Raw genomic sequence first — 16,658 nt, forward strand, 5'->3', positions numbered from 1 at the left:
GTCCCTTCCTTACATGCTGGGAGAGATAAAAAGGGAAGGCTGGTGTATGCCCATAGGTCCCCGCGGCAGCTCCCAGCCAGATGGCAGAAGGGAAGTACAGAAGCTACAGAGGAAAAGTTTCTTTGTTTACTCTCCTTTGAGCTGCTTACAGCAGCCACGTCATAAAGGGAGGCACAAGAGGCATTTCGCAAGAGCCTGGCAGTCCGGTGGCTGGAATGTTCTCTCCGAAATGGGCAACTTGCTGTTCGACACCCTCAGGCTGAACTTTGGCAGGAAGGACCTGAAGTTTCCATTCCCCTGCGCAATGCTCTCATGGAGAGGCTACAGATGAAAGGGAGAGGTAAACTCTCCAGCAAAGCAGCTTTGCCAGTCTGCTTTTGACTGAACTTAGCGCTGTGACAGGTAAAATGATGGTTATTCCTATCCTTGGCTGTAATTTGCCTGGTCAGACACTTGGCATGCCCAGGACTCTGCATTTTGACAGCAGTTTGGGCTTTTGGGTGACAGGTTGCCCCATCCAACACAAACACGGGTCTTTTCCATTTGCCCCCCCCCCCCCCCCCCGTGCTCTTTCCAACGTGCACTTGTGTTGCCGTCCTGCTGTGGGCACTGCATCGCAAATACTGACGAACCTCTCCCCCCAGCCTTTCTTCACCTCTGCCTGGAGGCTTTTTCATTACACGTTTCTAAACCTGTTTGTTACGTCTTTTTTGAGACAGAGTGATGAGCACTGCGAATGCACAGTCCGTGAATACCAGAATAACATTCAGTTCATATCCAGACCGGAACATTAATAAATACAAATATATTAAGGGATTCTCTGCCATTCGTGGGTTTTTTCATATTCATAGGGGCTATTTATATCTCAATCTCTATTTTCTGTATTGCAACTGAAGTTATCTGGCTTATTTTCCCCCAGCTCAAATATTCCCACTGCAGATTCAAAAGGGCAAATTATCAAAGGCTGCTCAGCATGCTAATTATGATAGAATCGCTGCCGATTTGATCTTGCCTGCTTCTTTTTTAGTATTTCTAGACAAGTGTTTTGTGCAACCAATATGCCAGCTCAATGGTCAAAATTATTACGAGATTGCTGACAGAAGGCAACTCAGTGTATTTTAAAAATCAGTATCATTTCTTAAAGAAAGAAGAAACCTACCAAACAAGGTTGTAATTGTATTTAATGCACGTTTTGCTTTTAACAGCAATTTGCCAGTTTAAACAGCATAGACCTTACAATGCTTAATTAGTGAAGAGGTTATAGTGCTTATAAAGTTGTGTATCTAAAATATACCTTATTCATTCTCTATTGAACAACATTTTTAAGACAGTCTAATGTTATAATTACACGCTATACAGTAGCAGCATGTTCACACCACTACAGTTAAGGCCGTATCAGCACTCTCCTCATGAACTTTTGTCAGGGTTTGAACACATCAGCCATAAAATTACAATGCGGTTTGAAAAAATACGACATCCAAGATGTGAATCTTGTACCGTCTTTAGTCAAATAAGAATAAAAATAATAAAACACGTATAATAAAGGACTCCACCCAAATTTATTTTGGATGATCGCTGCCTTTGCACAACATGCTCAAAATTTCCAAAATGAAATTTAAAAGAAGTTAGTGGACAGCACAGTCTAATCAGGTTTAGGTGAATCTGAGTGCAAAGTGTTGTAAAGTGGGTGCCACAGATGCACAATAACCACTTCTCACATACTGCACATTTTAACATGCACAAGGCTTCTTCTGTGTAAATATTTAGACCAGCAGGTAAAAGCAGTTCTACCACCAAGTGAATAATAAAAACTACTCATCTCCAGTTGTATACACTTATTGGTCACGATGAAAGTAAATTGTTTACCAAGTCAGCACACTGGCTACTGAGGTACCATGTTATTCCCTACAGTTAGGATAAGAAACATCTGAATTTTTATGCCATTCATGCCCTGATAATTCAAGAGGGACTCATCACGCTGGCCACCAAGCTGAAGCCATTTAAGTAAAAGCGGCGGATGAGGCCAAATACTGTACGGAAAGGGACCCAACAGCTTCTTCAGTGAAATGCCAGAGCCTGCCTAAAGAAACTCACCCTTAGTTCGCACCCTAACAGTTTCTTGGTTTTATTAATAAAATGCTGCTTATTGCCATATGGTTTGATTAAAAGAAAATCTCTGGTCGGGGATCTACTTAAACATGTTCTACCTCTGCTTAACGTAAAGCACATCTGTAAGTGCTTTCCTGAAACATTACCCAACGACAGTGTGCTTCAGGTGTTGAATTGTCATGGCACCATGATAAGCTGATGAAAATTTGTGGAGCTGCAGAACCAAGCTCTTTATACATCATTTGCTTATTTATTATTTTTACACTTCCCCATTCAAAAGTTTTCTTTTTGTGACCACCTCTTTTGTTACAACGCTTTTGGAAGCACTCCATTGCATACTTTTCAGACTTAGAGATAAGCATGTAAGACTGAAAAAGAGTTGCCTATTTCAAGCTTCGTGTACAACGCATACACACATTTATTAATAAAAACTTGTCTAAACATCTATTTGTTCTTTGGACCGACTCCAGCCTCCCTAGGTGACTGTAACATGTCTTATAAACCTTTCATGGAAGATTTAAAAAATAGAACTTCAAGACAAAAAAGGAAAACGAATACATTAAAACAACATCAACACAGAGAGACAGAAGGGGGAAAACAAAGTGGAGACATCCCATGCCAAATTCACTGCTGGCACAGGTTAGCAGTGTCCTCTTGAAGTCTGCTTTCTGCCTTCTTGCACAAGTTCTTTTATCTCATGGTCTTAAAAGGGAGCTGCAAAGCCAAGAGGATATTCCACGTATGCCCCAAATACGGGTGACACACTAAAAGCCGCCTTCTTAAGAAGGGAACCGATTAGCACACAGCCTATTTCAGCTCTGTCCTATCAGACTTTCTGTGCACAGCCACCTGTAAAATAGGGGTAACTATTTCTCTACCTCAGGAGATTGCTATGAGAACAAATGCATTTATGGTTGCCTGGACCATAGTCACAGCAATAAGGGCTACATCAGTACCTAAAATACAGCCTCGCCTCCTTCTGCCGATCCCTGCGAACAGAGCAGGTAGTAGACAAGAACTATCAAGAGTAACATTGGTAATGGAGAGTTTTATGACACTATATGGTAGTGGCTGATTTAGTTCAGCAAAATTAAGTTTCGCAATCAAAACTCCCTAAGATTTTTTTTTTTTTAATAAGGGATCACCACAAGTCAGCTTAAGGGATTGTACAAGAACGACCCGAATTGTATCCTGTTACTCAACACAACAAGTAGTTTCAGAATCTGTCCACATTTGATGATGGTTCACATAAATTCATATACAAACATGTATACTGGTTGTACCAGGGGAAAAAATAGCAAATTTCCAGTCTCGGTTTCCATTTCTGTATTCTGTGATACTGGGCACGTACCGCAGACAAATGAAATGATACGGCAATAACTCATACGATCCGTATTAAGTTTCCTCACCTGTGATGTAAGAATGATACAGTGTGTTAATAGGCAGAAATCAGTTACTTACTGCATCAAAGCTCACCTGTAATCCATGAATTTCATAAAGATATTACAGGCTATCATCATGGAAAGTAAGATCTTCATTCCTAAATTTGAATCCCCTGTCTTTCACTGAGCTCTTAAGAACAAATTCCTCAAAACTTTTGAGATAAAGTGAAGCAGAAGTTTCAGCTACAGAAACATAGTGCAAAGGTTCAGTTTGGCACTGCAACATTATGGACAGACAAGAACTTATGGTAAACTCAGTTTAGATTTGGAAAAGAGAATCCTATAATTGAACCAGTATTGTCAAGTGTATTGCATACTATTGTAACTTCACAGTAATCAAAATCAGACATCAAGGTTTCTATAGAAGCAGCAATCACAGATTGCAGTAAAGTATACCACTCAGGGGAAAAAAATTGCATTTTGGCAATTTCATAGTCAAGTGTTCCTTATGCTCCTCCGACAGCCATTTGTCAGATATTTTCCTGTTTAAAAGGTGCACATTGTTTCTCCTCAGTCCTCGTGAGACTTCTCCGCAATGACTTTGCATTCATACTGAAAAACAGAAGTTGACAAAATTAATAATATTAATTTACATAACTAATGACAAAGACTGCTATGAGGGGGATTTTTCTACAAAATGGGTGATAAAATAGCTTAGCTTACACTTCACCCAGATAAGTCTGGTCTCCCTAAGTTCTGTGCACACACTCTTGGCTGCAATTTCTGTCTCCTTGAGCAGCAGAGAGAGCAGTGCAGACTTAGGGGATGGCCTGACTTCTCCCCAAACATGGGAGCTCTTATTTAGCTCCTGGTCCTGAAAGAACTAAAAGTATGCAACTGAGAGTATACAGAGCAAAGTCATGGGCTGTGTGCTCTGAGTAACAGTACTAACAGCTCACTAACTAGATCAAAAAGCAATGATTACTGATTTCTGCCTTACTCCACATCCACAAGTCAAATAGCTGGTTGGTATATATGAAGGAAAGAATGACACGTACATTAAAACTTTTACTAGAAGGCAATCAATCCCCCCTCCAGACTTACCATTGCCAGCTGCCTGCCGATATTGCCCATAGTTATTCCACCAGCAAAAAATATACATGGCAGCCAGGAACGAACATAAAGGAAATCTGGAGATGTGTATCTGGAAAGAACACACATTTTTGAGCTCAACATTGTGCAATACAGAGAGTCCTCCAATCACGAGACAAATCCACAAATTTAAATATTAGGACATTTCAACTAAAAAAGACATGTATTATTGAAATTTAATTACTTGCGGCAAATAACAAAGAAAGCTTCTTATTGATTATAATCCCATTTGTTCAACTAAAAAAAGCACGTTACATTCTTGATAAGGTAGCAATTTTATTGAAATAAACAACTTCCAACTAAAAGCCTCACTTACAAACACACAAAAGCTTTCATGAACAGTCCGATTTACGTTGCACTCAAAATTGAGTGCTGGCAGCTTTGAAAATCATGTCAAATTCTACCCTATTCAGTTATTATTTATGTTATAGCTTCAGGAGACTATCATTTAACCTTAAAGGAGTAAATACTTACTGATAAACTCCATTGTAGACCAGAAGTTGTGAGACCAGTGTGGCCAGGAAAGCAATTCCTACTCCAAGACCAAAGCCACTTCGTGATCTATCAAATGTCCACCACAGTCCAATTGACAGGGCTGCTAATGTGAGAGACAACTGGATATTGTTGGCAAAATCCACTTTCTGTGTTGATTGTTAAGGATAAGCTTGGAAATATGATATACAAGGGTAAAGCAGTTTTCTTCATTCTGTTTATCATATTTTGGCACAACAGAAAAAAATACGATAGACGATACAGCACTAGCAGTATCAGCTGTAACACAGCTACCAGGTATAAAGAAATAAGCCTCGTGTTACAAATACATCAGGAAACCAAAAACTTACGACACTCCTTCACATTTTTAGGGTCTTAGCACTGTACAAGAGCAAAGAGACTACACACCTACCAGATAATGCAGGCGTTTTATACAGACATACAATGCACATGTTACTGTTCAGAGTAAGGACATCTCATCCTTACCTGGACCTTTATTACACTAAGCATGAAATCTTAAATCTAGCATTAGACTTCTCTAAATGACAAGGATTTACTGAAAAAAGGTACTTGTCACACTTAATTGCAATTTTGTTTAATTTATACGATAGCAAACATTCAGCTAAACATTAAAAATGTTAATGTTTTCTAGAAAACAAAATGTAAATAATATTACTGTGAAAATATTAATGTAAATCAACATTGAAAATCAGTTTTGTCAACTCTGTGATAAAAGTATGAAGTCACTCCAGGTACCTTTGCAGTCTTTCACATTCTTCAAAATGTTCTGAAAATACTAACTCATCCTCACTACTCCTGTCCAAAACAGATTATTAAAAAGGAGGCTGTCAAGTTTCATAAGCCTGAAAGCAAATTTATGGGATGACAACATAACAACCGTGCCCTATTTTCTCACAAAGACCTGGAGAGAGACCTAGAGGAAACAAGAAAGAAGTTCAACTAGCTTAAATAAATAATTACAGGATAAAAATCAATAGCATCAGAAAAAATGTCAAACAAGACCAAAACACACACCAAATATGGTAATGTGCAGAACTGGTAATAAGCTGAAAAGAAAGCAGTCTGGAGAGCTGTCAAGGAGGAAATACAGACAGTACATTAATGATGTCCTGGAATATGTGTTAAGAGCTGTTAGAAAACTGCAAGAAGGTTTGCTGTAAATAATCTGACCCATGCAGAGAGAAGCTGTCAATTCTCTTGTATTTCTTAAAAGCAGCGAAGTTGCATGTGCTTACACAACAGGTACAGTCCAGGTCGGTGAGAACCACAGGACCAGATTAATGCATCTTTGGCAAGGAGAGCAAGGTTTGTGAGGGACAGTGGGAATGACTCTGAGCCTTGGCAGCTCCAGCTCATCCGGCCATAGTGGATAGGATGGCTGGTGGGAACAAAGCCAAACTATGACAAAACCCATCCCAGGGCCAAGCCACCTCAGGAAGAATTCAGCCAGCACTCACATCTTTCACTTAACTTGCCCCCTTTTCCTGGAAATGAGGAGGTTCAGCAGCACGCAATCAGAACTTTTTAGCATGGTTTCTGCAAACTGTGTTGGAGCTGACACTGAAGGAGATGAGAGTTCCAGAGATGATCAACTTTCTTTCTAATTAGCTTACAAGAACCTAGTTTTCACAGAGAGAGCCTGGTTTTATGTGACAGAGGCACTAGACGTGACTACACAAAACTACTAAGACTCACAGCACTGCCAGCAAGGTGTGTCAGTCCACGTGAAAAACACCCTGTCACCCAGCATGTCCCCAGCTGCTTCACAGGGAAGGGACGCCAGTTTTGAGCACACTTGTGCAAGGATGTATCTGAATTGCTACATGATTAGGAAGACTATAATGTACTGCAACACACTGACTGACTCGTAATTGCTCTTACCAAATGACCACGGGAATGGTAACTACTCTCTCAGCATCAAGGCATCATTTGCAGAATGGGGTAACAGCGCTTACCGCTTTGCGTAGTCCTGGGTATTACCTGGTCCTGAGTTGTCCCCATTCTTTGCAAAGTGCATGTGCTTCACTGATGACCTCAAGACTGGGCTTCAACCTCTTACCATGGTGTTAGAAGGACATCAACCCTTGGAATGTCTTAAAGCACTTTTCTGTAATACCTACCACACAAATATTTCCCCGCACTTACTTTAATTATTCAAAGAAAATAAAGACTATAAAGTAAGACAAAGCCCAATATTGAGACGTTTCTAATGAAAAGATTTTTCAGAATGAAAAGACATGAGACTCATCACCTCCAATACTGCTACGACAGTTTAACACTTACACATATTCTGCATTTCCTTTGCAAAAATGCTGCATGTTATATCTTTAACAACAATTCACCATGACTGACTATCTGAGCTTTGTTTTAGTGGAAACCCATTTGTTATCGCTAATTTCATTAGAATATAGGATACAGCGCTGGCATGATTTATTCCCACAAAGACAGCTACACATCGCATTACACTGGACCATTCTCTCTTAAATTTATGTGGCTCTCCCAGATGTCTGTCCATGCATGGGTACAATAACCCAATCACAGCTGTGGAGACAGGAAAGAAAAAAGGCCCAGAAGTTAAAGCACTGGCAATATTTAACTAAAATAAAGACTATCTAGACTTTGACAATTACTGCGACTACCAAAACAGATCTTTTAAGGATCAATAGTACAAAACATACATTGTAAAAAAGGAGGAATTTCAAACAATTTCATTCTTTAAAAAAGCCCTGTAAAACTTCAGCAGCATCTTCAACGACTGCAGCAGTGACCTGGTAGAAGTAGCAAAACAGAGACAATTTGAACTAGGGGCAGAGGATGAAAGAGCTCTGCATCCTACCAAAATCTGCAGTCTCACATCGTAGATCAAAAAGAGCAGTAATAGCTTGCAGGCTGGCACTTTTGAAAATCCCACATATCAAACATACATGTTTAAGTAACTGCAAAACAAACACACCACAGTAAGGGCAGAGCATGGTTTATAACATCAATATTTTATGTCTTCTTTTGTTGTTACAAGCAGTTTTTGTTTGGATAATGTTTTTCTCTTCTTCAGTGTTACTATAAAGGCTCACACAGAAGAGGGAAAGCCAAGAGCCTACAGTAGCTGTTGAATACAGAAAGCAAACAGGACTTTCAACCCCAGGGAACTGCTATGCTCTTTGAACTTTTCTTCATAAATTTGTTCTGTACTGCAATTGCAGCTGAAAAGACTGTTAGCAACACAGCTGAGGAGTAACACTGGTGCTTAATGTTAAACTGGTGCTGGGGGCGAGGGGGGCAGGACAGAGCCTGAGTCATCGGTACGGACTCGAGTGCCCTCAGTCTGGCATGCTGTTGGAGGTATGTTATGGCAAATGCTCTTTATTCTGCCAGAGAGGAAACTGATCTCCAGGATTCGGGAAAATAAATCACCAGTAAAGCTGGAGAGAAAAAAAAAAGCTCCCTGAGCAATTTTCTTGCCAAAGGCATTGGGCCAAACTGATGACTAATAACAGTGACGGATGAAAGGACTCCTCTGAAAGCAGCCTCGATCACCACTGATTATAAATATGCAAAATACCTTTATTCTGTTCATAATAATAAACCATACTACAGAGAAATGTTCGTGTCAATTCCAGGAAGGCTGTGCAACTACGAATGGTAAGAAAATGGGTGAATTATCAGCATTTACCACAGAGGTTCCCTGTATGTACGCTAGCAGAGCAGAAAGAAAATGGAGAAGAAAAGACTGATAATGAAAAAGAGAGAACTCGAACACCCCAACAGGGGTCACTCCTGCTGGGAAAAGCCAATTAAGGCAGCAATATCTTTAAATCGGGTGGCTTAAAATCAAGTAGTGCAAATACCTAGCAGGTGCCTGACTACACTTTACAAGCCATACCCAGTCTTTCTATCAAAACCACCAACCCATCAGAACCAGAAAGGCCCACAAGTTTCTTCTAAGATGATGGCAAGACCTAGCCTTCCCAACTTCCCCATACACAGCTGCAGCCAGTGTTCTCAGACGACCCCAGAGAGCATAAGGTGCAGCCTGATGCAAGCAGCTGACAGTGCAAACATTACAGTTGAACATTGCAGACCTTATGCATTGCTGCTGCAAGCTGGGATTCTGTCATTTCAACCCCCACTACTCCATATAAAAGATCAAACCTTTACCAGACGTGTTTGTTAAGACAAATCAGTTTAAAGTATAAAAGAAAAGTACAGCAAATGCAGGATCCAATCCAGTAACTAATCCACAATCTCAGCAGGGTAACAGAAAGAGGACTAAGACAACTAGCAGATAAACAGGTATGTAACTGCCACCATAATACAGCAAATGCATTTCCATAGTAGAACAAAACGAACCGGTTCAGAGAGAGATATTTGGAGGGTTTCCTTTCAAATCAAGCTCCTCTATGACATTTGGCGTGTAGTATTTCAACAAGGTATCAAAAAGAAAGCAATTGGACGACTAGGGAAAAAATAGACTTAAATATTATCATTAGCAAAACAGTAATGCCAACTCAAAAGCTAGTTTATTGACTCATATTAATACCCAGAAATGTGAGCTTCTCAATCTTTTTAAAATTGACCCCTAGGAAGATACCGCCTTTACTGTAAAGGTTCGCTAAAGCAGAATCCTCCAGTACTGGCTGCTAAGAATATTCCCTTAGTAAAGCGTAAAACTGACCCATGGGATCAGTGATCTTCAGAGCCAAGTAGAAAGCCAAATTCCATCAGGCTTGTAACATGGAACATGCCTTGATACTTGAAGATGAATGAAGAGGAAAAAGGGTTATTTCTTACGACCTACAGCAGACATCTCACTTAAACTAGCTGAACACACAAAAGCCCCAACTCCCGACGTGGTCATAGGAGAAATGGAACATGTTCACATCATCCAACTTGACACATGAATCTAACCAAGGTGCTCTGTTCTGCAACATGCCTCTACAACCGCAAACTGCGTGCCTGGCCTCAACTCCCTGAGACACAGTCAGGTCTCCCAGCTTTACGGAGCTAAAGCGATACCTCAAACTGGAATGAGGAACAAATGGAAAGCTAGACCGCAAAAGGGAGTGTTACTCAAGGTGGTTTGCTGCGCTCAAAACAAGGTACTGTGTGCTGCACAACCTGATGCTTCCAGGGTATTTTCAAGGGCTGCCTGTAGAGCACACTACTGAAATCCAGCCTCAAGGTTACAAGTGGCGTCACCTTCTAAAGTCTGTTAAACTTGTACTCTAACCCAGCAGAAAAAGCAAAGGATAATATTGTTAGCAGAGCTTACAGTAAAACAATTTGGCAGAACAACAATTTCTGGACACGTGCATGCATATTTGTGTTTACACGGGGAGATCAGAAGAATAGTAATAGCTCAAAAAGGGCAGTGATGCTGTAAGAGAAATTTTTATCTTCCACACCTTTCATATTTTTTTTTTGCAACTGTATAACTACCTATCCACCCTTTCATCTCCACACCAGGCATACGTACACGACTGAACTTACCTGATGCTGTGCCACAGCAAGGTGGCACCCACCAAGCTGAGGAGAAGATGCTTGTGATCACATCGGGGGGGAAGAGAGTAACGTTTCTCTGGATCTGAAGCAAGTTTAATACTAATGCAAGAAATACGCCAATAAAAAACAGCACTATACCACGAATTACCAAATTCATGCCACGACTGGTTACAGATGAAATGTACGGGCCACACTTTTTTGGTAAGGTTGGCATTACATCATTTTCTGCCATGACTTCTTATGTTCTCAGAGACATCCAACAGGCTGACTGAGGAGGATTCACTTGCAATCAGTATTTTGACTCTCCTCAATTAGGAGATACCCAAACCCTGAAAAATAATTAAAAGAGGGTGAAAAATGCAGATATAAGAAACGTTAAATATATTTCTCTTAAATAAATTGGAGATTGGGTTAAAAAATATGGCTATTAATTTTTTCTGAATTTTCTGAGGAGGCAATTAGTCATTTGAAAGCAGAACCACAGCTGCAAAAATGCCTTACAAAGAAAACAGGATTTACAAATAAGCTTTGTCTACTAGGAGACAGAGGAGGAAGAAACATGTGGGATGGGACAGCTAGGAATGTGAAACCACAGAGAAGAGGTGAAGAAATGAAACCGGTATCAGATGAAAGAAAGGCTTGCTTTGCAGTAATGATAAATTGTTTTTCTCCCCTCCTTCAAGCAACAACTGGAGATTATGTAATTTAGAAGCAAGTAAACACAGCCCTTAGTTTCAAGTCAGTCACAGAGGTTCACAGATCTCTCTTCTTGAAGAGACGCCAGAAAACATTTCTCAACTGGAAAGTGAGATCTGAAAAATATTTTTCAGGATGGAGTCAGAATCTCAGCAATCCCACAGCACACCCATTTTCGTCACCCCAGATAAAAGCAAACAACTCAGCAAACCAGAGAAGTAATCTCAATACAGAGGAAGAGTTACCAAAGTAACACACTTTTGGTGAAAGCTGCCATACATTATTACAAACCGTAGTGGTAATCAGGCACAAAAGAACCGGAGAGTGAAGAGAAAAGGAGCTCCCCCTGCCTGTGCACTAGGTAGCATCCTACATGAGTAACTGCCGGCACTACAGGAATGGCAGAGTTCCCATCCCAATCACTCTTTTTTTAAAAAGCTGTCCATCAAGAGTCTTGTTATACATGGATTCAGTGCCACATTCATGTATAACAACGATTTTGATCGACAGCTTAGCCACCTGGAACTTAAGAAAAAAAGCGCTGACATTGTTTTTAAATTTGAAACTGCCAACTGGTGGCGGCTTTTGTTGACTCTTACTTATGGCCACATGGGCACAAGGGGAGCCAAACCAGCGCATCCATCCCCCTTCCGCCTCGGCTTCAGCGGATTCCGATGAAGCTTTCTGAAGATGCAGCAGCAGCGCAGAGGACACAGCATTCACTTTTGCTGACTGAAATCCAAAAAGGAAGTTAAATACATCTGCACTAGTTAAGATACTACAGGTAACTGCACAGAAGATGCGATGCCATGCTGTGGCATTCTCCATCACTCAGAATAAGGTTCCAAGAGGCAAAACAAAAGAAAAAAAAAAAGTTCTGATCACACATAACTTCCTGCTGGCAGTTTGGGGAGGCAGCAGAGTCCTCCTAAGAATACAGGATCTCGTCTACACGGCTGATTCTCTGCGTTATTTGTAATCACGAACATGTCTTGGGGTGAAGGAGGACAACCATGGTGTCTGGCTTCTTAGTCAGCTTCCTGACTCACACCGAACCCACGTCTGCATCAAGGCTGGCACTGCAACACACTTCCCTCAAGCAAAAAGGAGGTGCTCCACATTATTTTTTTCCCTCCTCTGGATGGCATGGCAGTGGAGCTTGGATAATACATTTAGCCTCCAGGAAAGAAAGCACGGAGTCACAAACACATCACTATTTCAGCTGAGAGTCTCTCCTGTCCCTGGGGGCTTTGCCCACCAAGTGATCACAGGAATTCCCAGAATTTACAGGAGTCTTTTCAATACACGGCACTGGAGACTGTAGGTCCCAATTACAAACTCCACAGGAATACCATACCTAATGCGGGCTTTTAAACTGTTACATCCCTTCTTAGCTTTAGCTTGCCTAGGAAAACAAGCTTAAACTCTTCACTCTCCACTTACTTCACCATCCCAACAGCTCTTGGCACTTCCTGAAGTCTGCACACCCCCCCTTTTTTTTTTTTTTTTAACGTGTGACCAGAGCTGATGCATACGATCCCAGGTTCGGCTCTCACAGCCTTGTACAAGAAAGTCCACACTTTTGTGTCTCTCTTTGAAGGAGCTCTTCTGCTGCACACCGAGGATCACAATTTCTTTTTTCACTGTCATAAAGCGGTTGCTCACATCCTGTGATCCATTACTACATCCAAGTCTCTCTTCTTTCCTGTTACTGAACTTCTTTTTCCTTGGTACTAGCCCCAAACCTTACATGCTGAATTTCAGCCCACAGGTATTACTTAACTCTGACACTCAACATCACTCCATTTTTCCTGTAGGATATCTCAGTCCTCTTTGGCCCTGCAAACGGTTCCCAGCTTTGGGTCATCATCAAACATCATTACTGCATCCTATTTTATGCACCAAGGTCATCAACTAAAATACCGAGCGAGATCAGCCCAAGTCCCTGTCTTTGACGAAATCTATTAATAATTTCCCCGCAGCCGTTGTTTCCCCATTTTATACTATCTCTTGATATCTCCCTCTAACAAGACTCTGCTTCTTGTATTTCTTCAAATACAATAATCTCCAACTTAATTAAGAATCATCAACTGTCCCACATGGCAATACTGACGTACACACCGATCGGATCTTAGGTTTTTTTCCTAGAAATGCTGATGATCAAATAAAAGTCCAATTTTATTCTGGCATAAACCAGTTTCAGAATATAAAACCTGCGTTTACCCAATTTCCATTTATTTAATATGTCATTCAGCAAATATACGGTATTTAATTGTGAGGGCTTATCAAAATGTAACAGGACTTTGCTATGCAAGGAAATCACTTACTGCTTTTATACAACCACTGCAGCTGCAAGTCATTCAAGGCAACAGCAGCAGATTTTTACCACGAGGTAAAGAGCCTGACCACAGCAAGGGCACTTAGGTGGGTACGTGTCGGTGAATGTTTATAACAAGTAATGCAAGGTCCCAAATTAGCATGATGCAGTAATTTCCATCCTGGTTTCTCACCCTACACATGTTGTTCCTACTTGTTTTATCCCAGTTTCCAAATTTTCTCCGCTCATTGGCTCTTGAGACCTTCTGGCATGCCACAAACAGAGCAATGGGGGAACGGAGCAAGGTGACCAACACTCATGTAAAGATTCTTCGGTGCCTCGGACAGCCTGTGTTCACGATGCTCAGGCACGACAGAAGTATTTACTATCGTCACCTTTCATGAAAATGGAAATTAAGATCTCTAAAGAAGACATGACCTCCTTCTTCTGGTCTGGGAGGCTAGTGTGCCTGCAGACGGAGGAGACGACGTCTCTCTCCTTTTAAGCCTTGTATTTTACTGAGGGTTTCCACTCAGATGGGAATAATTCACATATTGAACCAACACTACTTCAGAGCCTGCATCTCTTGGGAATGCATATTCAAAACTGTAACACCACACTGAAAGCTACAGGCTTGGCACTGCCACCGAGGCTCAGCTGCACTTCCCCTCCTCGGTGGCACACGGCTTCAACCCGAGCTTTTTACATACCTTGCGAGAGCATTATATACGATTCGCAAGGCAACCACACGGTCTGGCATTGCGCAAAAAGTTAACAAGTAAATTCTCACCCTAGACATTTTCAAAACACTTAGTCACTTAACTGTCTTCTAATTAGAAGATCCGTCCTGCAAGCGCTCCCCAGTGCTCTTCATGCTCATGAAGAACCTTCTGCTGTGTGCGATTCACAACTTCTGACACGATACAGACACATTAGGAACAACGCAGTGTAGTGGGGGCCAAGAAAGGGAAGATTTATTTAAGCAACACCACGCAGGAGATGGCAAAAATGGTGAAATGACAAGAAACCATCTGTCTTCTGTGAGACAAGGCCAAAAGCAAACCACCCCCCTTCTCCGGGCACCAGGTGAGACGGCTCTCCTGGCGAGTCTGCTCCGGATCCCCCGGGTCTGGGGACTCCTATCCGCCAGGGCATCAAGCCGGTCGCTTCAGGCCAGCGTTAGCACCTCCAGCCCAGGCCGGGCCCGTTAAGCGGGCCCAGCCCGCAGGCAGCCGTCCCGGCCACGCCTGCCCGGGGGAAGCCTCGCCAAGCAGAAGGTTTAACCGCTGCCGGGGGAAACGGCTCCCGCCGTCCTCTCCCCCGCTCACCCTCTGCGCCCGGGCACGGCGGGCAGCCGCCGCGGCCCCCCCACCGGGGCACAGGCAGCCGGGCCGTCCGCCGCTTGGCGCCGCGCCCCCAGCAGCTCGGCCGCGGCGGGGCCCGGCGCCGCCCCCGCCCCGAGGCAGGGCTCCGGCGGCGGCGCTGCCAGGGGCTCGGCCGCCCGCGGGGAGGACGGGGCCGGGGGGCGCCGCTGCCCGCCCGGCCCGGCTCGTCCCTCGCGCCTCCCGCAGCCCCAGCCCGCCCCCGCGCCCCCCTGCGCCGGCCCACCCGCCCCCTCCGCGCGGGAGCCGCCGCAGCCCCGGGACTCACTCGGCCTCCGCCATCTTCTCCCTCCCCGCGCCAGTCCCCGCCCCGCGCAGCCTCCGCAGCGCCCCGCCGGGCCCCGCCGAGCCGCTGACGGGGGCGGCCGCGGGGCGGGCCGGGCGCGGAGCCCGCCGCGAGGGCCGGCGGGCCCGTGAGGTAGCGGCTGCGTCCCTTCGGGCCGGCCCTGCCCTCGGGAGCCTGCCTGCAAACCCCACCGCGGCGGTGCGGAATTAGCACTCGAACAGGCTGCTCCGAAGGAGAGTGCGTGCAGAGTAGGTGGAGTAACTCGGGGAAACTTCAGTAGGAGCCTGCTTAATCTGCACAACGCTGCTCTTCCTTCGGAAAGGGGTTTGTTACCAAAATAAATTAAAAAAAAAAAGGCACACGCCGTTAGGCTTTTTGTACCATGCTTGTGCTTCCAGCTGAGTTGGGTTTAGCGATGCAGGGCTGTGTCATATCGCCGTTACACGTCTCGGTCGCAGCGAACGGCGGGAGGAAATGCTCGTGTCGCAGCGCGACCCGCCAGCCTGGCCCCGGCTCTCCTGCGCGCCTGGTGCCGCGAGGGCTCTCGCACGTGCTGGACTTCATTGACGGGGGCGAAAATGGCACGGCTCCTTACTGCAGAAACCACACTTTCATCACCGGGCTGGGGCCGCTCGGGGGGAACGTACAACGTGAAGCGGAAAACAATTCGCTTTAACCTGACTTAACGAGTAGTAAAGGCATCACAACAAAAAAAAATACCATTTATTGTATATATGGGGGGAGGGGTATAGGAGAATAATGCTCTTATATTCATTTAGATACCATATATATATTCATTACAACATTATAGTCATTATTATTCTCCTATTAATGAACTCCTTCCTTTCTCTTTGCACTGATAATGAATACAGTTTATTGAGAATATTTGCACATTGCATTCCCCCAAGTTTAATATTTCATTGCAAAGACTTGGATAGAGCTTTCCATATTACAAAGTCTGGAGTGATTCAGCGCAGATCCTGCTACAGTTCCCTGAATAATGACTGGCTAGGATGGAATTTGTAATGGTATTTACTATAGTGGCACCTTTAGTGATAACTGTGGTTTCTTTGTGCTGGTATGTTGTGAACAACAGCGTCACCAAACTTGTATAAAATCAGAGGAGAGTATATGGGTCTATAATAGACATACTAAGAATGGAAAAGGGAGAGATTTACAGCAGCGGAAACCCATTGTGGTTTAGATGAGCAATAAGTGAATTTTCAAATCATTGAACTTTGGTTTTCGTCACATAGAAACAAAATCTTTTTATTCTCAGTAATTCCAACTGAGCTGCTTGCCCTGTCTGCAGTTTAGATAGT

General features: G+C 43.2%; 1 protein-coding gene across 4 annotated transcripts; it reads right to left on the minus strand.

The window, feature by feature from the left end:
- Positions 1 to 1,163: 1,163 nt before the first annotated feature.
- INSIG2 (insulin induced gene 2) lies at positions 1,164 to 15,385 on the minus strand. 4 transcript variants are annotated; one of them, XM_076343048.1, is made up of 7 exons: positions 15,319 to 15,385; positions 10,804 to 10,984; positions 7,993 to 8,092; positions 7,573 to 7,697; positions 5,118 to 5,284; positions 4,596 to 4,695; positions 1,164 to 4,103 (listed from the first exon to the last, which is right to left on the minus strand). In XM_076343048.1, the coding sequence occupies exons 2-7, from the start codon at positions 10,885 to 10,887 to the stop codon at positions 4,062 to 4,064; spliced, it is 618 nt and encodes a 205-aa protein (XP_076199163.1). In that variant the 5' UTR covers positions 10,888 to 10,984; positions 15,319 to 15,385; the 3' UTR covers positions 1,164 to 4,061. The 4 variants fall into 4 exon arrangements, with proteins under 4 accessions (XP_076199163.1, XP_076199160.1, XP_076199162.1 ...); XM_076343045.1 differs by lacking the exon at positions 7,993 to 8,092 and having other exon boundaries at positions 10,644 to 10,984; XM_076343047.1 differs by lacking the exons at positions 7,993 to 8,092; positions 15,319 to 15,385 and adding an exon at positions 14,492 to 14,581 and having other exon boundaries at positions 10,644 to 10,984.
- Between the last annotated feature and the right edge of the window lie 1,273 nt (positions 15,386 to 16,658).

The sequence above is a fragment of the Aptenodytes patagonicus genome, chromosome 6 (genome assembly GCF_965638725.1).
Source record: "Aptenodytes patagonicus chromosome 6, bAptPat1.pri.cur, whole genome shotgun sequence".
In the NCBI taxonomy this organism is placed as follows: Eukaryota; Metazoa; Chordata; class Aves; order Sphenisciformes; family Spheniscidae; genus Aptenodytes; species Aptenodytes patagonicus.